Here is a 23,738-nt window from a genome sequence, read left to right as displayed (position 1 = left end):
ACACCAAAGGATATGCCAAATTCTTGGGCTATGTAAAGACTATAAATTAAATATTAGAAATAAATTAATTTGACTGGAGGTAGGCTTTATGCTGCCACCTCGTATTGAATTTAATGACCAATTTCCAGTTAATTCCAGAAATGTCTAAATTAAAAATTTATTATTTATAGTTATTAAATTTAACACGAGATGGTAGCATAATTGTCTACCTCTAGTCAAATTAATTCATTTCTAATATTTAATTATAGCCTTTACATAGCCAAAGAATTTGGCATTACATTTGGTGAGTTTATCAGACATATTATCTGCGAGTTTTTTTTATTTTTCTGCAAATCGAATTCACATTTCAGGTTGGTTCATTCCGTGCTAGAAAAAAAGATGAAGACGATTCATGCTCCTTAACAATGTATTTTGTATAATTTTCTTTGATTAAACATTATACATAAAACATTTGAGTATTTGTTCAGCATGGAATGCATTATCGTATTTTACATTAATTTATATGGAAAAAAATTGTTTAGCTTAATGAGTGTTTCACATTACGATTAAGATTCTGGAATGAATTATGCTCGTTAAGCGAGGTTTCACTGTATATGCAATTAATCTTTGATAACCTAAAATAATTTATAATTTATATTCCATCATAAATTACATGCCATTTATAATAAAAAAAGATACTTGAATTGTTTTCATTATTTTTTAATATACATATTTTAATTTAAATATAAAATTAATTAAACATTAAATAAGTTTTAAAATGTTTTATTGAATTATTTTCATTAATTTATTAAAAATTAAATTAAGAATAAAATTAATTTTATTATTAACAATTATTTATTGTGACATTGTCAAAATACCGGACTGCAATTTTTAATCATATTTTCAATTTATTTAATTTAAAATATATGCTCTCCACCTCAAATTAGTAGTGTCTTGATCCTATACATCATACTTTTCCTGTCAGCAATTGAGTCATGCTAGTCATCTATCTAACTCCTTTCAGGGGAAAAATTTTTGAATTGAAATAACGTGACTTCTGATGCAAACTGGAAGTTTGCATATAGTTAATTGGGGCTTCCTATCCCTAAGCTTTCTGTATCTGGTCTCAGCTTTCATCTATCTAATTTCGTTCGAGATTAAAGAGAACAGTCGAATGAATGGAAATTTATAGGCCTACAATTTTTTCAAATTGCAGACCAATTAAATAAATAAATATTAATTTATTTATTTAATCATCATATTTCCTTAATTCTAAGATGTATCTTGAATTTGAAATTGAATTTTTAGTTTTGCAAAGAGAAATTTTTAATAATCAATTTATTAAGTAGACAAAGTAGAAAAACAATTCAAGTATCATGAAATGTAATGTCCAGTAGTTGTACTATCATGCTCTTCTGTATATACAATAAACTTTCTTTTAATACTGCATCATAAAGTCATCTCAAAGACACTTCATATTCAAATATTAACATGAAGTTTAAATTAGATGCTTATTACAAGAAAAATTTGTTTGCATTAAAAGGATAGTTTGAGCATATAGCTAAAATGTCTATTATTGATGTTTAACACATCAAATGATCTGTTCACAATGACTACCAATTATTGTTTTGGACTGTGAAATACCTCTCTATTTTGGATAATCAAAAAAGATTTTTTAAAAGTTGCAGCTTAGAACTGAGGAAATATGTGTTTAAGTTATTAAATTATACTTTATTTTTCTAAATAATTTTAAGTTTTAGAAGTTTAAAGAAAAAACAAACACACTGAAGATTATATTTTACTAATTTTCATTAAAAAATTTCAATCCTTCTTGTTTTAGATTATTCCTGATTAGACAATTCAGAAATAAATTATTGTCATCTAATATACATTTAAATCTAAACTGATCATTTAATTTTCAGTAAAGGAACAAAATAAAATTTTACTAATTGATTTGAGATCTTATATATAATATTTGATATCTGTAACAGCTTTCTTTACACAAATTACAAGCCATATTTCATACATGTATAAGAATAATAAAAATAATCATTTCAATTTTTTAAGTAGACTGTAATGAGCAGAATTTTGATTGAAATAAAAACAATACAAGTATATAAGTAATACAATATAATATATTAAAGATTTATAATTAAGTCATTATTACAATACATTATACATTATTAAGTAACATTTTGTCTCATTTATCATTGATGCAAAATTTAAACTGCAAAATAAGCAAAGTAAAGCAAAATAAAATATGTTTAAATTTTGAAAATTTATAATTAATGTTTTGTAAATCAACCAAAAATATGCAAATTATATAAAATTTTAATTAGTTAAATTCTAAAGTATAAATATATAAATGATACTTACCAACTAAAGCCAAAATAACAATTAAAAGAGGAGCAGCAGGAAAACTTATAGTAATGTTAAACTCTAGCATATGTAATAATTCCACTGTAAAAAATAATATACATACATATAAATTTATTTAATTTACAAGAAATGAATTTATAAATTACATAAAAAAGTAAAACGTATTAAAACTGTGTACTAACAATGCAATAAAACAATGAAAATTTAATACAAGATAGCAGCATAATGGTCAAAATTTAAGTACTGGTAATATTTGTGTAATTAATAGACCAAGTTCTATCCTGATAGTTAAATCCAATTACTGATCTATCATTTTATTAATAATGCAATTTAAATAGAAAAAATAATAATGCAATTTTGAAAATGCATATTAAACAATAATTTTGATTTTTATATATAATTCTGTTATACAGGGTTCAGCAGGAAAATGGGCAATTATAAATAGGCAGTTAGTTATTAACTTTTGAATACTTATTAACAAATTTTCATGTACAAGATTTCAAACATAGTTTGCCATTTATGTTCTGAAGATGACATCACTCAAGTGACCTTTATTCATGAACAGACACTTTGTATGCATCTTTGACATATGTCATGTAGAGAACAGTGCAATGTATTCTTGAGTACATATTGCATGGGGAATTTCTGCCTTAAGAGTTCCAAATTTTTGTGGATGATCTTCATGTATCACACATTTTGTTCACAAATGGTAAACTATATTGTTTGAAATCTGTAAAATAATCTTTAGTGACATTATTGACAGCTTGTCAACATGATATTACTGTTTATATAATGATGAACAATATTTAGTTTATTGTTACAAAATGGATTCTATAGTTTCTTATAGAATCTATTTTGTCATCATAATTATTTATGATAAACAAATGAAAATCTAGCAATATGTTTGCAGTGAAAAAATTCTGAACCTGTTTAAATCTATATGACTCCATCAAACAAACTAAAATACATAAATGATAAAATATTAAGATTTCCTTAATATTTTATCATTTATGTATTTTAACATTCTCATCATGCACTTTTAATGTAACAACTTATGATAAATTTTAATTTTATTACTAATATTTTAAAAAATGAAACAAAGTATCCAATGAAAACATAATATTCAGGTAAAAAAAAACAAAATAGTCTAAGTCCAGACAAGTGTGGGAAAACTGATTTATTTCTTCTTTTAATCTTTTTAACTTAAAATTATATACTATCTCTGCCACTATACATGTAATAGACTATTTATAAAGTTGTATAGTATTTTAGCAATGTTTAAGAAAGCCTCTAAAAAAAACAAAAAAAAATCATATAGAGAGGATCAGTATATGCAGAACCTTATTGAAAGAATTATCAAATCACATTCTACATGCAGACTACATAGTTTCATTTGATGAAATGATTATTAAATTTACAAGTTATTTACCATATTCATTTCAACATATAATATAAAATTTTTCTGTTCCTTAAGATTCAAAATTAACCCAAAGAGAAGACTTTAATTATATTTTAATCTGAAGAAAGTATCTTTATCAATACTAAAAAAATTTCACCAAAAGAGTATACTGAAAGCTGAAACAGGAACTTGTTTTAATCAAGCAGTACATTCAATAGAGACAGAATTATTAATTTCAGAATATTCTTAACTTATTGATTTACTTTTTACAGAAAAATATTAAAAGATTTAAATTTGATGTTATGATGCTAATGAAAAATGCAGTTTATTTCATTAATGTTTTTACCTTTTGTTTAAAAAGAAGTTACATTTACATGTTTTATATCTAATTATTAAATTGATTGAAATCAAGATTTTTAAATGATTCAAAAAAACACATAAATTGTACTTACCAATAAAAAGAAAAATCTGATGATGAGAATATCTCAACAGCATAGATATTGAAAGCGTCTTTAAAGAAAAAAATTTAATAATAATCAGTTTTATATATTAAAAAAATATACATTTTTATATTAATAAATAGCAAAGAACGTTTTTAACGTACTGTTTGTCATTTTTTGTCTATATTAAAAGCACAACAGCCAAAAAATAAAACTAATCACCCAAGTGTGAATCTACTCAGATGCCTAAGAAGACCCACCCAAGGCACTAAGAAAACATTTACAATTAAAATATAAAAGTGGTTAGATAAAACAGATAGAACAAAACCATTTGTTTCATTTACATAATACATATAAAAGAAAAGCAAAATTACATTTATCATCATTAATTACTTTTTATGTATTATGTATATTTGAGAACGGTCAAATTTTAAATTTTAATTTTATATATAAATAGTTTTCATTAGAAAATATTATATGCACTATAGTTCATTATAATGTGTGTATGTACAGGTATACCTCGCCTTACGTCGGTAATTGGTTCCAGGAGAGGCGACGTAAGTCAAAAAACGATGTAAGTCGAATTTACTTGTGTAGTTATGACATAAGTCAAAACTACAGTGGAAAATGCCAGTAATGAGCACTTAAAGACCACTAAATAAGACGACAACACAGAAACACAGATGTTTTCATGTTTCGTTCTCTAGGATTTATGATGATTATATTAACATTTACTGTAAATGTACATATTTTAATATGATTTTATGTGCTTTTAATGCTTTTCTAGTGATATTACGACTTCAATATTTGTGGCAGACAGATTTTAAAGTCGAATAAAATGACTTAAACTTCATTTTTATTTTTCCATATACTTTTTTGACAAACGACATATAATCGAGAACGACGTAACTCGAGGTATACCTGTATTGAATATTAAAAGAATATAGAAAATCTATTCTACAAATACAATAATTTTTTTTGTATTTTCTACATATACTGTATATAAAGCAGTAGAGAAAAAATTATGAACACTTTACCAACATTATCATTGGCAAAATTGATTAGTAAACAATATATTATTGAATATAGTAATTGAATTATTTCTAAATTTCCTAAATAATTATTGACTCTTTTCACAAGTATCTTTAGTTTACTTTAATTAAATATTAATTAAATGTTTATTAAAAATATAGTGTCTATGCATTTTAATAAACATTTAATTAAAATAAAAATTCTAGTCAAATGATTCAATAATTATTTAGGAAGCTTAGAAATAATTTAATTACTCATTATTATTGGTAAGCTTTTCAGAATTTGGCCTTATACTGTACTTGTTACATTACTCCTATGATATTGCTACCTGCTATGAGCATTTGATGAAATGTTGTGCAGGATGTTTGAACAATATAAGGTAAAGTGTTTCCAACTGAGTTGCTCTGAGATTGTTGATGTGAAGTCCTATACAAAGTGTCTCAACTTGTCAAATCCTTTTTCCATTGGGCCTTTTCAATTCATTAATTTAGTCTTAGAAATCAAATCTTATTGACATCACCTGAACTTAGACGACATAGCAATACTTGGATTGGTCCCAGTACTTGGTTATAGCTAATCAAGAATTTGATATCATCTCAATTTTGTTCTCTTGTACCAGTACATCAGAAATTTGGTTATCTTGAACCTTCAGGAATTTCATGAACAATGCAAATGAAATACTTTTAATAATTTTGCCAATTGTGGAGATCAGGTTCACACAGTATGTATTTAATGTTACATAGTATTTTGGTTCTGTATTTATTCATATAGTTATTTTAGTATGTGAAATTATATATTGCTGTGAATTTGTTACACATTACTTTTATTCAATAATTGAACAAAGAAGTTCAAATGAAGTGTACAATTTTTTCAAAGTGAAACTATTACGTACATTATACTAACAAATGCATTTTTCTTTTTGAAACATATACTGCCAAATGATCTGCTGGATTATTTATCAGGCTATATTAAGGTTAATTTAATAATTAGATATAATGCAATTTGGCTAGAGGTTTGCGTCCTGCTCCAAGCCAATCTTCTCTTTCAGAATATTATAAATTTAAATTAAAAATTAATTTATTTTTAATTATTAAATTATGAGGTGGCAACTTAACTATCTACCTCTAGATGACTTGCTTCATATCTAATTACAGTCGAACCTTGGGTTTCAAACTTAATTCGTTCCTAAAAATTGTTAAAAAACCAATTTGTTCTAAAACTGAAACAAATTTTCCCAAAAGAAACAATATAAAATGGATTAATCTGTTCCTGACCCCTAAACAAAATATTTTTTGCCTTTTTAGCTGTATTTCATGCATAAAAATGCCTATATAATGTTATATGTTATATTATCTATATCTATTTTATATATATTAAAAGCAAAATGTTCCATCACTGTCAACCAAAACTGAAACTGAAACTAACACTTTACAAAGACATGCTATAAATAGAGACTCAACTCTAACTGCCTGCATGAAATACGTTTGGGGAATGCAGTAATCTATGACAACAAAAGCATGTATTTGAAGATTACAAGTAATGAAATGATTCTACCAAATCACCTCTACGTGTTCAGATTAATTTCACCCATGTCATGTGATTAAACCGCGAGTGCTGCTGTTTTTTTCCGGAGATAGTTACCTTTGTCCTGCGACGTAATCAAAGTGGAGTTTCAAGAACAACCTCCAACATTTCGACTTCACCATGACCTTTCACCGTAGAATCACCGTACACCTTTCTTAGCAATTTTAAAATCTCCGTAGGTGTTTTACCTAAACGCTGACAAAATTTAATGTTGGAGGTTGTTCTTGAAACTCCACTTTGATTACGTCGCAGAACAAAGGTAACTATCTCCGGAAAAAAAACAGCAGCGCTCACGGTTTAATCACATGACATGGGTGAAATTAACCTGAACACATAGAGGTAGTTTGGTAGAATCTATTTCATACGCTGTAACTTCAAATACATGCTTTTGTTGTCGTAGATTACTGCATTCCCCGAACTTTTGGATCATACCACGTATAACTAAATTAATCAAGATATACAAGTACTTTAGCCACACTTTCCAAAATATTAGGTTCAATTGATTTGATTTCAATTTAATTTAAATTAATCAATTTATTTTATTTTCAGTTTCAGTGTAAAGGCCAGAGTTTTAATTGTTATTTTATTATTTTAGTTTTAATTAACTGGCTACTTAGTATTAATAAATATTAAATATTAATATCATATATATATATATATATATATATATATATTATGATATTAATATTAAATTTTTTAATATATATATTATATTAATAAATTTTTGGTTTTTAATTTAACTTAAGCATATTTAAACAAATTCTTGAATGCCATTTATATTATGTGAATGTCAATTAATGCGGTTTTTATTAATTAATTTGATTTAAATTCAACTGTGACACATACCAAAAAAACAGAAATAATATCTTTCCCACATGTGCATTAAAACGTAATTTAAATAGCATTGTCACCAACAATTCATATTGTAATGTCTAATGACGCGAAACGATCTCGGCACTTCTAACTTCTGAATTGGTAGTCCTGTCATTGATTATTCAGACCATTGACTTTCTTTAATTAACATAGGAAGTATAAGAAGTTGACCATCTGTGGCTGGCTCTGTCAAGTAACTTGTTTGGCAAATCGAGTTATCATATGGTAACTGGGATAAAAATGAGTTCAAAATTTTGTTTGCAACCTAGATTGTTCAAAAAGCAAAGCATTCAAAACTGGGTTTTGAATGCTTTGGTTTGGTTTTAAGGTTTGACTGTATGAAATTAGCCTTTATAGCACAATATATATAATCTGATTGGAGAGAAAATTCACACAAAAAGGCATTATCTTTCATTTACTGTACATTTTATTTTCTTACAAGCGCTTTCGACACAGTAAAAGGCATCTTCAGGTAGAATCAGAATCGTAGCAATTTCAAACAAAATTTTTAAATTGAAATGAGAACGGTATTAGCTGTTTGGAACTTTATAACACTTAGAAGAAGAAACTTTTTAAAACATAAATTTGAAAAATGCATAACAACGAGGTGCATGCACCTTAATACACAGAGTAAGTGGAGGGTGTAGGAGCAGAGCTAATATTAATGTTTTAATCAGTTGTATAGATTAATCCAGACTCTGGACAAATCTGGGTGGGGGAGTTGCAAGACAACAGCAATTCAGTGAAAAGGGCCTCCCAAACAGATGGCAATTTTTTTTTCATGCTCAAGAGATAAGAAATTTACAAAAATATGACATTTCAGGGAATTCCTCAAAAGGCATATATTCTATAAATCAGCTGACTACAAGCTACTTTCTCTTTTCAAGTTTCATTTCAAAATATGAGAAATGGTAACTTCAAATTATCCAAATTTATACTTAAAAAACAAAATTCAAATAACTTGTATTTTTTAAATCACATATTAAAATGTGAATTTCAAAGGAAATAACAATACATTAATTATTAAATAAAATTGAATCTAAAGTTAAATATGATTAATTTGAACTACAAATATAGTAGCCCCTCGTTATATTGCGCTTGTCAGGAGACGGAAAAAGCACAATATAAATTAGTAGTAAAAATTCTGGGCTTTAACAAACAGATTTATACATGCAATGGAATCTCTATTCTCTATTCTTTCATCAGCGAGTGTTTCTGATATAAAATAAGCTTAATTTTGCAATATTGAATTTTATTTTTGGTTATATCGTATTAAATGACGTTTACACGAACATGATGCCATGAATTCCCATTTAACATTATTGTTTCTTTAACAATAACATTTAAAGACAAGTACTGTTGATATAAAAACAAAATATCAGTTGCGATTTTATTATACAGTACTATATTTCATAATAAATTGCTTTTTAAAAATTCATGTAATTTATATTTCTCAATAAAAATTATAAATATGGTAATTGAAAATTTAAAAAATAAATATTGAACAAATAATAGAACATCAAATTTATAAAATTACAAGTAAAAATTCTCTAAAAAGCAAAATAAAGTTACTACTGTATAAAAATTTTAGAACTTTCTGTTCAGAAACAAATAAATCTTTTCCTTACAAATTGTGGTGAAATTTTGAATTCACTTGTAAATGAGGAGACAGTACTTAAAACCAATTAATAAACAATTTTTAATATCAAAAAGAAACATGAATAATGATTGATCTGTACACCTGTTTTGCTTATTTAGATCTTGACAAATTTATTGTTTCACTTTCAGTGGTAGTTTCAAGGACAATGGTAGAAATAAAATACTGTATTTAGTTGCAAAAAGAAATTCAATGGCAATTGATATTTTAAAATTTATTGACTCGAGTGCTTTTAAAATTTGGGGAACCAAAAAAAAAAGTGCAATATATCTGATTCCGCAATATAACGACGGACTACTGTATTTAAATTTATATTTTTTTTAATATATAAAAGTTCTGTCAGGGAATGTCATACCATACAACAGTTTTCTATAACATGTAATTTCATCAAAAGCAAAGAAACAAAGTCGGTCATCACAGATTTTTTTTCTTTTTATAAATACTTCTTAATTTTTATATCAGATTTTCAGATATTCTTACTTTTTTCATTATATTGCCATCCTATCAATACAGGTGATATTCAGTTGGGAATGCCCAGATGACATACTGGTTGTTAAATAGTATATTATTATTTAATACATATGATAAGTTATATTAAAAGAAATACTCTACTTATTGAGACTACAAGTCATTCAATGACCATCAATTTAATGGAAAAATTATTAGATTTTCATGCAATTCCTTATGTCAAAGTATATTTCAGATGAGCTATTAAGTGACAAACATATAAAAAGAAAACAAATCCTTCCAACAATTTCTCCAAAGCAAAAACTGATTTAAAAATAATTAGAATGGTATGTGTTAAAAGATACATCAACTGGTTGGTATGGAAACAATTGTAAATAAATAAATACTCTAGATCAATCACATGCACACACACGTTCTTTTTCTTTTAATTACCTACATTATATATGAATTTATTTGAGCATACCAGTTGTTAAATATTTTGAATATCACCATTTTCAATATTGCATGCTTTTTAGTTCATTAAAATATTCTGTTCTTCCTGAGTTTCATGTATTTTGCAACCATTATGTATATATTAGTAATATATGAATCTATTTCATATTTAGATTTAACAAAACATGGTAAATATTAGTTTCAAATTCATAAGCAAAAGCCTTAATTATCAATGTTTTCACATCATATTTTTCATATCTTTTATTTAGTATTATTTTAGTGTACTGTAATTTATATTTTAATATAACTATTTTGATATATTATATAAAAGATGAATACTAGTAATTCAGTATCAATTTTGTTAGTTTAAAAAATTCAGGATAAAAATTTTAATAATACATTAAAACTGAAGATAATAGTAAAAATAAATGAAAGAGAGCCTTGATTAACTGAGACCCATTTAACCAGGTTCTGTATTATCAAGGCAAATTGTGTAGGAGTACTTTGTCAATAAAGATAAGAGAACTTATTATAATACAGTTTGTTTCACAAACTTTGGCTAAGTGATGTTGATGTACTATGTCTAATGAAAAGTTGCAGTCACCAATCATCTTTTGAAACTGACACAGGAAAATAAGACTAATAAAGCATATGCTAGTTCTTTCAAAGAAATTTTATACAAATTAGCATATTAACCTCTTAACCATCATTGCTGGTTTTTATATTTCTGTCAAGTTGAAAAAGATACCAAAGGACATACATTCTTCTATGCGTATTTACTAACTTTGTTATTATTACAATTAATATTGATAGATTCATTAACTAAAATGTAAAGAATTATTTAAGAATTTGAAAAATCCATCCATGAAAAAGTATCAAAAGTGTTTGTTATTTCCTATTTTTAAACTCCAAAAATGATCTTGTTCACAATAATCATTTTAGTTTTGATTTACTATCGTATAATTAATCATAAAATTTTAATATTTTTTAATTAAAAAACTTTTCAATTTAAGTTAGAAAAATGATGAAGAATGAAAGAACTATACAGAAAGTATGGTAATTTTCTCCAAGTTTATTTTGTTATTATTATGACTACACAATAAAATTGGTCATAAAATGAAAACAATAAATTATATTTAATTTATTTTTACACTTAATTTACATAATTAAAACAGTTCACAAACACCTGCAATGAAATTATGGGGTATACAGGAGTGAATTTCTTGCTAATGTGCACCTGGATTGAAAGTCATTTAATATTTTAAATTTTATACAAATGTTACTTTAATTAAGTTAAAATGAATCTATACATTAGAGTTTAAAAAAATAAAGCAAAAAGGTAATGTTATCTTTAATTTCAATTTTGTTAATTATTATTTTGAAATAAATTTAATAACAACTAATTAAAAATTAAATAAAATTATTAAATTTAATTCAAAAATTATTGCAATTATCAGCTAATGTTAGTATAAGACAGCAGTATAACCTATCAGCCTGCCTACCTTTATAAAAATTTGTTTATATTTACATTAATATTTAGCAAAACTATAATCTGAATAACCTGCAAATTAATATGATTATTATAGAATACTTGGGATTGTTTGTTTATGTATATCTAAAATGATTTGTTAACAAAATGAGAGTGATAAAACAATATTTTAATGCTTGAGATGCAACTTCTAAACTTCACACTAGTAATTGTCTTACTTTGAACAACCACTCCAGAGGCATAAGGTGGATTATACAAAGATTTTACTTTCATTCTTTCAATTTTCTGCAAGGTATATGCTGTTGCAGGTTTTATATTGCTGCAAGTTATCCTCACAAAATTGTAGTAATTGGATTAATGAAAATGTTCAATACTATAGCAATAAGTAGGAGAAAAATGCAAGTTCAGTGAAAGTCTAATATAAGTACTGGTATGAAACTAAATTTACTATAAATAATGCAATTGAAACAAAATCACTTTGTTTCTTTATTACTTACCATGTTCCTCAAACAATAAATTATATTAAATGCAATTGGAAAAATAAAACAAAGAAATTACTTATTGTGAAATGATCACAATGCTGGGATGCAATTTTTAATCATATTTTAATTTAGAAAATCATGTGTCTTCCAGACCAGACCAGATGTTTGTATATAGTTAATTGGGCATGCAGCTCCAATTATATATATAGTTATTAAATTTTAAAAGTTTAGATAACAAAATTTTTTCTGATTTAATTGTTTTTAAATATATAAATTGTCATTTCTTTGAAGATTCTGTAGACTTTCAATCATTGATATTCTCTAACTTTTCTAGAAGCTAGACAGAACACTTATCATTGACTTAACCTTATACATTTTGTCCTCTATAGTCTGAAAATATATTTTCTATATTTATTTTTGGTTTGAAAATTTTGATAATTTTATCGTTAAATTATTTTTGTATATATCTAAGTGATTTAAGAATATCTATTTATTCTTATCATTTCTTACATGAAATTCCATTTATATATTTCAAAGTTTTATAACAACAAATAATTGTTTACAATGTTATTGAAGATTTTATATATTTTTTTATTTGCTATATTGTTACTAATACATTTAGAGATACAACTGAAGAAAAGCTTTTATTATGATAATCTCTAAATAATATTTATGAAGATTATTTTCTAATTTGAATTCTTTGCACTAATGCTTTCATAATCCAATAAATTAACATTTTTGATAAGGTTAAACAGTATTTTGTCTTATTGATTTGTATTGAGATACCTATATGAGAGATTCTGTCAAGTTGTTACACTTTTTCTTTAAATGAAGACTGACTGTGTGAGAGAGATACATGAGAAGTGATTAGAATTTTGGAATTTGAAATTTAAATCTTGTTGTTAAAGTAATATCACAAATATTTTTTCTATCTCCAGAAATTTAAGACTTTCTTAATTTTATTAATGCCTCTAACTAACCTATATAATTAATTCTGTTATTAAGGAATATATGTAATTTTAAGATTTTTTAACTTAAAATGATCAGGTACTAATATTAGAAGTTTTAAAGATTTTTTTAAAAAGATTTATCCAAATGCCTTTTATATTTGTCTGAATATGACTGCTACATCTAATACCTCCTCAAACTTTCCAAAAAGTGGTTTAATTACTTTGATATTATTCAGATCAAATATGTTATATTGTCATAATAGGCAATTTATATGATCTCTGATTATTTTAAGACAGGGCTTCCTAAACTATGGGCTACAACCCCAAATGGGGTTGCAAAGCGAAATGCTGGGGTTACAAAAATTAAATTGAAACAGTTGAATTTGAAGAAACATTAATCGGATTTTATTCATTATCGTTAAAATGTAATTTACTTTCATTAATATTTGTATACTGTAAAAAACAAGTTTTAGGATTTTCTTCTATATGTATGTATATTGTTTTGTTTGCAAATAAAGTAGCTATGGGCAATATTTGTATGTCTTTATCTTATATTTAATACTTGGCCTGGGGTCGTGAAAAAATCCCCATAATAAAATAGGGTCATAAAGGAAAAAATTTAGGAAGCACTGTTTTAGGGGATAATATATTTTGATAGGCCTATAGATTATGATAGTAATAGTTAGGTTAAAAATTTAATGCTAATAAAAAAATTTTTTTCCAATAAAAGGAATGCCATGCCAACCTTCCATAACTATTTGAATGGAAAGAATGCTCATAAAACAATTCTATGCCAGAATTTTTGAAAGCAATCTCCATTTTTTTTTTGTGTATGTTCAATGGCTTTGTATTTAAAAATTTAACTAATTTATTTCTTTCTTTAATTAACTCACTTAATAAAATTGTTACTGTTCTCGAAAGTTTCTCTGCTATTAATTGGGTAGTGCAATATTATTTTCAATATTTACTGCAAAAAGCAGCACTGACAGTAGCAGCCTTAACATATGAAACTGCAAAATTCATAATGTATGAATTACAAAATTATAAAACTTCTCTAAAACTTGTTTACTTGTGACTGATGTTATCAGATGATCTATGCAGATCAATTTGAGAAAACAACTAAATAAAATAAAATCATACTCTGAGCCACAATAATGTTTGAAGACAGAAAGTTTATCTATAATCTGAAAGCTTGATATTCCTTGATGATTCACAATATATGAGACTATTGCATTGTTATTAAAACTTTATAAGAACAAGTATTTTATAATTGATAAAAAATATTGTTAATTTCAATGATAAGAATGGTATCTTAAATTTCTTCTGGGTTCTAATGCAGATTGTCTTATTGGACTAAAATTTGAAAAAATTGTAGAATTATAAATTCCCACTGTCATCCATTTGCCATCTGTCCGCTTGTCTGTCTTTCCTTAATCTCAAGAATGGAGTTAGAGAGATGAAAACAGAGACCAGATATAGAAAGATTAGGGTCAGGAGACCCTGATTAACTATATACAAACTTCTCATGCAAACTGGAAGTCATGTAATTTCAATTTAAAAATTTTCCACTGAAAGGAGTTAGATAGATGACTGACACAACTCCATTGCTAACAGAAAAGTATGATGTACAGCCATGGTTCTCAAACCGTGGTCCGCGGAACACGAGTGCTCCGTGAAGCCACTTCAAGTGTTCCACGAAAAAATCAAATATACAATTAAAAATTGATTGCAAAAGAAAAATCAATACAATGTAAAATAATTTTTGTATGGGAATGTAATCAGCAAATGCTAATGTCGTCATCTACTAGACCGAGTCTAATTGATTTCAAAAAGGTTTGCCATCCCTGCTTTAAGGCTGATGTATTGTAAGTGTTGCGCAGAAAAAAAATGTCAAAGTTTAGTGTTCCCTGACTTTAAAAAGATTGAGAACCACTGATGTACAGGGGAAGACACTAAAGTACTAATTTGAGGTGGAGAGCACATATTTTAAATTAAATATATTAAAAATATAATTAAAAATTGCAACCTGACATCGTGACAATGTCACAATAAATAATTATTTGTTTGATATAATGGTAAATTTGTTCTGTAATGTTTCTTCTCTAAACTTCTTTTCAAACTGTTATTTATTCAGAAAAACTAATAGTGATTTATAGTTGTATCTTGATTATTTCACCTAAATGAGACCAAAACATACTGTAATTGCATGCAGATAATCCACAGTTTATCTGTGTTTGAAAGGTAATTTGAAAGGGAATTGAGTTAAGTGATAGAACAGACTATATGCCAATTTTAAATTTCAACCATTAGTTAAAGTTGATTCACATATATAACTGGCTGGTGACAGGCAACTGAACTACTGGACCAACAAATACTCTATTCATATATCATGAGAAATGACACCATGTTTAACTATGCTATACTTCCACTGTTTTCACACCCCTGACTTATTTCAATGGATTAAGATTTAATTTTCTATTAAATATTTGCAATTAAGACACAGATTAATTCAGTCTAATACAAAATACAACCAAAGATAATTAAATTTTTATACAATACTTATTTATGATTAAAAAAAAGCTTCAAGTAGTGCTAATACAGCAGCCATCTGAACAAATTACAATTACAAATAAATAAAAACAACAATTAAATCAGAAAAACATTGTTATTAAATTTTAAAAATTCAGATAATTATAAACAACTTTAAAAAAACAAAGAAAAGTTTGATTAAAAATTCAGAAGAAAGTAGAATATTAAATCTAGTAGTACATCTTATTTGTCATCTTTGTATCCATATGGTGGTGGAATATGCATACAAAGAGGACAAAATAATTAATTACTGCTTAAAGGCTATCAATACTAATTAGATGAGTGATTGCATACTAGATAATTGATTTGAACAATAATAATAATGTAAACATGGTGCAAATCATATTTTACAGTGTATCAGTATAAAGCAAATTGTTTTACAACAATCATTTCTTTTGTAAAAATTTTGTATTTCTATTTTTATATGTATTCATACTATATTTTATTTTTTATTTTTAAAAATATATTTCATTTAAAAAAAAAAAAATTTGCTCAGTGAACAGTATGTTGTTCCTGATTTCAGAATAGTCAAGAAAAATAATGTAAAATAAGATAAATTCAAAACTAAGGAAATTTGGCATATAATTTAGATGAAAGTAAAAGATTATTTTTACATTTTGAACATTTTTGAGTTTTTAAATTCAACTGAAATTAAAAAACATTACTCAAAATGGTAAATTTTTAGCAATCTTAAAAGATAGATAATACATATTAAAATAAACTTGTTTTAGGAAAATTTTGATTTATTTCCTTATTAATATTTTTATATATTTATTAATGTATAATTAGAATCTAGATCATAAAACATATTTTTCAATATAAAATAATTTACAAGCAATTATTAATTATTTTTTCACTAATTAGATTGGAACATTAGACTGTTTAAAAATCATTCGTATTCTTCAACTTTGTTTTTAGAATTTAAAAGATTGGTTATGTTATGGCAATAAAATATGAATCACAAGTAGATACAGTAAATAGACTATTTCTAGATTTTCAAATAAAATTTTAATTCCTAATTAAAACTTTCCTAAATCAATTTAATGTTAGAATCATTATTGATTTTAGTTATTGAATTTGATGTTTTTCTTATATAACTAGTATGAGGATCATTCAAAAAGAAATGAGCTGGGGGCTGGAATGTGAAAACAGATGACAGAATTGTGATATTGTTGCGTGTGTAAGATGTGTGGTTCCGACAACAGCAAGGAAGATCACAGCCTGCTGCTAGAGGGTCACGGGTGCATACCACATGACTACAAAGTTAGCAGAAACATGTGTCAATCGTCCATCGTGGTCAGTCGTGTTGTAAACAGTGAAACAGTGAAATGGAGGCGCAAAAGAAGAGCAAAGAAATGTTGTTCATTTTCTGACAGCGAAAGGAGTAGGGGAAACGGACATCCATTGAAGAATGTCCGTTCCCCCGTGCATCATCAGCTAACGAAACCCACTCTTCTCTGAAGTGCTTGTGCCACACCTTGACCCTTGCAAGGGACATGCAGTGTTCACTGTACCCATGTGACATTCTTCGATGAATGTCCATTCCCCCTACTCCTTCCGCTGTCAGAAAACGAACAACACCTCTTTGCTCCTCTTTTGCGCCTCCATTTCATTGTTTCACTGTTTACAACACGACTGATCACGATGGACGATTGACACATGCTTCTGCTAGCTTTGTAGTCACGTGGTATGCACCCATGACCCTCTAGCGGCAGGCTGTGATCTTCCGTGCCGTTGTCGGAACCACACATTCTTACACACGCAACGATATTACAATTCTGTCATTGGTTTTCACATTCCAGCCTCCGGCTCGTTTCTTTTTGAATGATCCTCATAAAATGTTTTATGACTATCAATTAAAACAATAATCATTTTCATTCAATTTAAAATATATTTAGAAAAAGAATTTCAGATAGATATAAGATAAAATCTAGTTAACAAATTTTTTTGGTTGCTTTTTGTCTTAATATGAAATTTGTTGGAGTCTTATAAAGTTGGAACTTCACTGTCTCAATACACTGGTAACTCAAAAATCCAGGTAATTTGACATTTTTCTATATTTTGATTGGTATTTTTCTATGGAAGAAACCTGATTAAATTAACATCATCATAGATGACCTCATTAATTTGACATACATTCAACATGTTTTAAAAAGAAAAAGCAAATTTGAAGATTGCAGAAATTTGAGTGTTTTCATTAATTTTTCTGTTCTGTTTTATCATATTTTATAGTAAACTAAAATATGATAAAACAGATTTGTAAGAAAGTATATAAATAAATAAAAAAAATAAATTTCCTGAAAAAGTCGCAAGAAAAGAAGACAAAATTCAATGACAGCCAAACAGATAGAACATTGTCACAAACTAACTTAAAAACTTTTCTATTATTTAATAGCTTATGTAGAGTTTTGAGTGACAAATCAGTGACAAATAAGGCTTATCTAAATCTCATTTGTCTTGATAAACATGTATATATTATCTATTGAGTGTTAATTATTATTATTTTTTGTATAAATCATTTGTATCTTTAAATATAGTATCTGATTTATTCATGAATGCAAGTAAGGAGATTATAAAAAAATTGTTCTAAATATGAGAAATTTATAAACAAATATTTAAATAAAATATTTTTAAATTTAAATTATCAGTATTGTTCTGTTCTTTTTATGGTAACTTAATTATAAGGTGACCAACCATTATCCTTTAGGGAGGACAGTCCTTCTCTTGTAAGTTCTGTCCTCCCTCGAAAAGTGTCCTCCTACATGTCCTCCTTTACGATATTTGAAGACTAATCTGTAAATCTCCATATTCGATTGATGCTGAACCGATCCGTTACATGTGATGTGATGTGTTTGTATTTGATATGACGGTTCATCAAGGCTTGGTACAGTGCAGCAAGACGTGATTATGAAACACATGTGCTCTGCACAGGAGACCTTGAGAGAGTGTGCTGCACGCAAGTAGCTTTGTTTACTTCTTACCGGAACATAACATGGCACATACTGTAAGGAACCAAGTCCGAGCGTTATTTTTATTTTACTTTTATTTTGCTTATTATTCTATTTTTGTTTGGGGTTTATGTTTTGTTAGGACGAAGGTTTCCTCACCATTCACCTTAAGTATTTAAAAAGAGAAGAAATAAAAACCAACTCACCGACGAAAGAAAAAAAAGAGCGCCATAGGACTTGCGCACATTTGCGCTTCCCGAGCGGCATAGAATAAGTCCGCACCGAGAAAGAGGGGGGAGACCCCACAAGCACGAGAAAGACTCGCTAGACCTTAAATAATAAAACCGTCCTGGAAAATTGTAAAAACAAATAATGTAAAAGGTTAGTGAGTAAATTGTCGGAAAAGAGGCTGCCAGACGACGAAACAAGTTATTGTTAGTATTAAGTATGTAAATGAGGAGAGTGATCGCATTCAGAATTGTGACGTCATCTCACACTATAAATCCCGAGTCTCAAGTGAAGACGGAGAGGTGAATTCCGGATAGCAACGAGCTTGGTGAGCTTCGTAGCAGTAAACGAGAGAGGTGTCCGATAGGATCTCGAATAGTTCCAAGGTGATTTAGAAGTGATTTGAATTGTGGATCGACAGTCAGAGAAAGTCTTGAGAGTTTGAGGAAATAGGTTCCGAGTATATTGAGGTGACGATTAGGATTTCTAGTTTATAAGAATTATTGTTATAAGCTAAACTTTTGGTTTTGTCGGATTCCCAAGGGGAATAGAGTTAAGTTAGACATAGATTTGAATTGAGTATTGTCGGGTTGATTTTGTTGAATTTCATTGAATAAATTATTGTTTGCTTTTTACTAAATATTGTATATAGTTATTACTAGACGATTAATTAAATCTTTGCTTTTGTTGTTGACAAAAAATTGTCATTATTTTAGTCGGTGCACGCTTAAAGTCCAGGCCTGGCACGCTAACGCGAATCCGAGTAAAGTACCCGGTAGGTTAACGGTTGTTTCCGGCACACGATAGTCTATAATAGTTGGAAATTAAAATAGTACTTTACAATACGTATGCAGTAGAGATTATTATAGTGTATTATTGTTACAATGAATAAAATGTTTCTTTTATTTACAATATTTTTTCCTTCAATTTGTTTGTGTCCTCCTTTTCATTGTAAAAAAGTTGGTCACCTTATTAATTAACACGATAGAGACATTTAAATTCAGTCAGAAATATTTATAAAAACTAAGTAATCCACATTCTTTTTCTGGTTAACATACCAACTTATTGTTATTCTTATAATCTCATATTAGTTCCTAGTGTTTATTACACCATCAGATGGTAGAAGTTTAATATGGATGCAAATTTGCTTAACTTACATTATTTCTGCTTATGTAAACACACTGATAGAATAATAAAAAAAAATTTTGAAAATTTCAATTTATTAAGCACAGAAACAACAGAAATCCACAAAACTTTCAAATATAATTTGAAAAGGAAACTTAGCAGATTAAAGATATTTGAATTATTCAATTGGTTAAAAAAGTAATAAATGCAATAGACATTCTTGGCATTGTAGTTTTGCTCCATCTGCAGTTATGACCATCAACTTCCTGCAAAAGGCAAAAATTTGCTTTTCTTAAGAGATATCATACTTGAACTTGCTAAAGCAAAATAATGCATTGACAGTATTGGTAGTGGTGTTATTGAAATATGCATTTCTTTATCAATGCCATTACTAATTATTATACTAAGTAGTTATCAAAATAACTCACTTTTGTGTGTTGTAATAAACAATTATATCTTGTATGTATGAAGACGATTGTCTCTTATGATAAAATCTTGATTTATTGTTATATATTGAAATCAAAATGAGCAACAGATACTTTCAATCATCTGTAAATAAATTATCAGATTTCATCAATACAAAATGTGGTTAATGTTACCTATGGTAGCGAACATGGCGGCTCATCTCTGAAACAGTGGGGATGCACGTTCTAACCTAACCTAACCTATTCTAATAAATTACCATAATTATTGCCAACCAAATTATTAGAATAGGGATAATTTATTAGAATAGGTTAGGTTAGGTTAGAACGTGCGTCCCCACTGTTTCAGAGACGAGCCGCCATGTTCGCTACCATAAGTAACATTAACCCAAAATGTTATAGCCAATGCATTTTGGAATTTCTATCTTGTTCAACAATTGATTCACCAGTGGATTCTTCACAATATCCTTTAAGACATTGTGAAAAATTCACTGTTGGTGTCCTATTGAGATGTTTATGACATCAAGAAAAATATTTCAATATAATTAAAACTTAATTTAATTTCAGGAATTGTGTATCATATATCTACAATATTCCTTGAATTATAATAGAACTGCTGTAATCAGTGCTCTTTTTCATAAAAAAAAAAAAAAAAGGCTACTGGCATGCATATATGGTGACAGAACATATAGAAATTTTATACTGAACAACTGCCAATACAACATACTGGCTGCTTATGCTATCTACTGATATGGCATACCTGTGACTTCTGGCTAAAAAATAGCCTTGATTGTAATTATGTTATTGTAGCCTTAAACAAAACATGCCTAAAAAAATGACAACAACAAGAATTAAGTACAGTAGACCCTCAATTTAACAGATCTACTTTAATAGGAGAAAAAATTTCTGTCCTATTTTTACACTTTTTATTTATTGTATTTTATTTTGTTATACTTTATTCGTTGAATTTTATGTATTTTAATAGGGATTTTACCGTTAATTAGGGAAAGGAAATATATTGTTGCAAGACTTTTCCTACTATAATTGAAAATAAGTAGATTTCCAATTACATCTAAAATCATTTGTTATAAAAAGATGCTAACTTTTTTAAAGAGGTTGCTATTTTTCAGTTAACAAGAAAATCAGTTTTGTGTTTTTTGTTATATTGCATTTATTTAATGTTTAATTAATTATAATTATTATTTCAAAATTTGAAAATGTTATTTAATTATTTGATATTATGGTGCAGTTTGTATACCGGCAAGAACCGAAGTGTTGGTTATTTTTGTTCAACTAATTTTACTAAACAAAGCTTTATTTTAAATTTTATTTAACATTTTTTAAAGAAATACTACGTATTAATCAAAATGCAGCATTCACCGACCAAAAGAGGGAGACCACCGCTAAACCATGCTAAACAGGGTAGTAGAAAAGATTTATCTTTTCCGTCCACTTCTAAACTTATAACGGATTATAACTTGCTTGGTGATAAAGTTTTACAAGAATCATCTTTGACTGCTAATGATTTGTTCCAAGATATAACTCCCCATAGCCCCGAAAGATCTCCAGGTGAGCCAAATACTTCTTACTCTACTTCTTTAAATAATCCAAACAGTTCACTGGACATCCCGACTACAGTTCTATGGGACAAAATTTCTGACTTAATTCTCTCTTCTAATGAAAAACTTTCAACTCAAATGACATCCATTGAGGAAGATCAGGACCTTATATGCAAAAGTATCTGAGAAACCAAAGAGCAATATAAAGATATGCAAGGACAAATTAATAACCTAAAACAGCAAATTGAGACCTTAAAATCAGAAAAAAAAATCACGCAATACAAAATGGATGTTCTAATTAATGAATGTCATTGTAATAATATAATTCTTTATAATTATCCAGCCTCAAGAAATATCTCAAAACTAGAAATACACAACTTTATTAATTCAGTATTGAATATACAAAATGCATCATATGAAGATATTCTGAATATTACTCAACTGACTAAATCAACAAACCCAGTGATAAGACTAACTCTAAAAAGCAATCAAATTCGGGATAACTTTTTCACAAAATTCATAAAAATGAAACAACAAAACTCTCTGAATGAATGGGCAGATATGCAAATCTCCGATGATCTAACAAGGGAATCTAGAATAAGATATAAACTATTACTCCCAATCTTTCATGATATTAGAAAACAAAACCAGCAAGTAAAATTATGCAATGATATGTTAATAATAGGTCGAGACAGACTGACATTCAGTGCTGTTTTGGGAAAACTGGTTCATGTAGAGACTTTTCTCCCTTTTTCCTTGCCAGGGACAACTACAAGCTGATGTCCATTGAGACAGAGTACATTCCATTAGAAGAAACCTATTTTAATTAATTAGTCCTTTGTGATCATGAACTGGAACTGCCAGGGACTTAAAACTAAAATACCAGTACTCAATTTTTTACAATCCAAATTTAATCCAGATATTATTGGAATAACCAAGACATAGATGACATCTAACTTAGTATGTAAATCGAATTTCTTTAACCATTTCATAATTGAAACAGCATTAGCATGTAAACCAACAGGACCTGGTTGCCCTAGAGGTGGGTTATGTATTCTATTAAAAAAGAACCTTTGTACAATTCTTCACACAGAAAAATCTGACAACTATAGACTATTATTAATATCCATGAAAGAATCTATACTTGGAAATGAAAATAATAAATTAATTATAGTAATTACCTATATTCCACCTGATTCCTTGGAAAAATTAAAAGCAATTTTTAACATTATTGATGTCTGGCAACATATTACTCCCTTTATTTTATTACTGGGAGATTTTAATTCACGTATTTCTAACTTGATGGTTTCTAGGTATGATGGTCCTAATTCCTGCATTCAGAACATTTGTCTTTCTAAAGATAAGTATACTAATAGACTTGGAATCAACTTAATCAAAATAATAACTGATAACAAATTATTCATTCTTAATGGATGCATTAAATCCAATTATCCGGCTGAATTTACCTGTCTGCAGCATAATGGAAAATCCACCATCAATTACGCAATTTGCTCAGAATTCCTACTAGACTGTTGCTCTGAATTCATCAAAACAACAATTGACGCATCTGATCACTTCCCAACTATAACTAAATTTTTACTATTCTCGCAAAAGGAAGCTATTAAACCTCCTAAGAAGTATCAAAGGATTAGCTACAACACTTCAAGATATTTAACAGAAATTGAGAATTTTTTTAATATTTC

General features: G+C 27.4%; 1 protein-coding gene across 2 annotated transcripts in view; it reads right to left on the bottom strand.

Moving 5' to 3' along the window:
* Positions 1-23,738, bottom strand: part of LOC136984849 (membralin-like) — a 98,685-nt gene that overhangs the window by 8,090 nt on the left and 66,857 nt on the right. For both annotated transcript variants that reach the window (XM_067281990.1, XM_067281991.1), the window contains exons 8-9: positions 4,210-4,267; positions 2,356-2,439 (exon numbers count right to left, since the gene is read on the bottom strand). In XM_067281990.1, the coding sequence (XP_067138091.1) occupies positions 2,356-2,439; positions 4,210-4,267 (142 nt within the window). The remainder of the gene's footprint in view (positions 1-2,355; positions 2,440-4,209; positions 4,268-23,738) is intronic.

This window comes from Centruroides vittatus, unplaced genomic scaffold, assembly GCF_030686945.1.
Source record: "Centruroides vittatus isolate TY-2023 unplaced genomic scaffold, ASM3068694v2 contig_934, whole genome shotgun sequence".
Lineage (NCBI taxonomy): Eukaryota > Metazoa > Arthropoda > Arachnida > Scorpiones > Buthidae > Centruroides > Centruroides vittatus.
The sequence above is the reverse complement of the archived record's forward strand: the minus strand, read 5'-3'. Positions and strand labels throughout refer to the sequence as shown.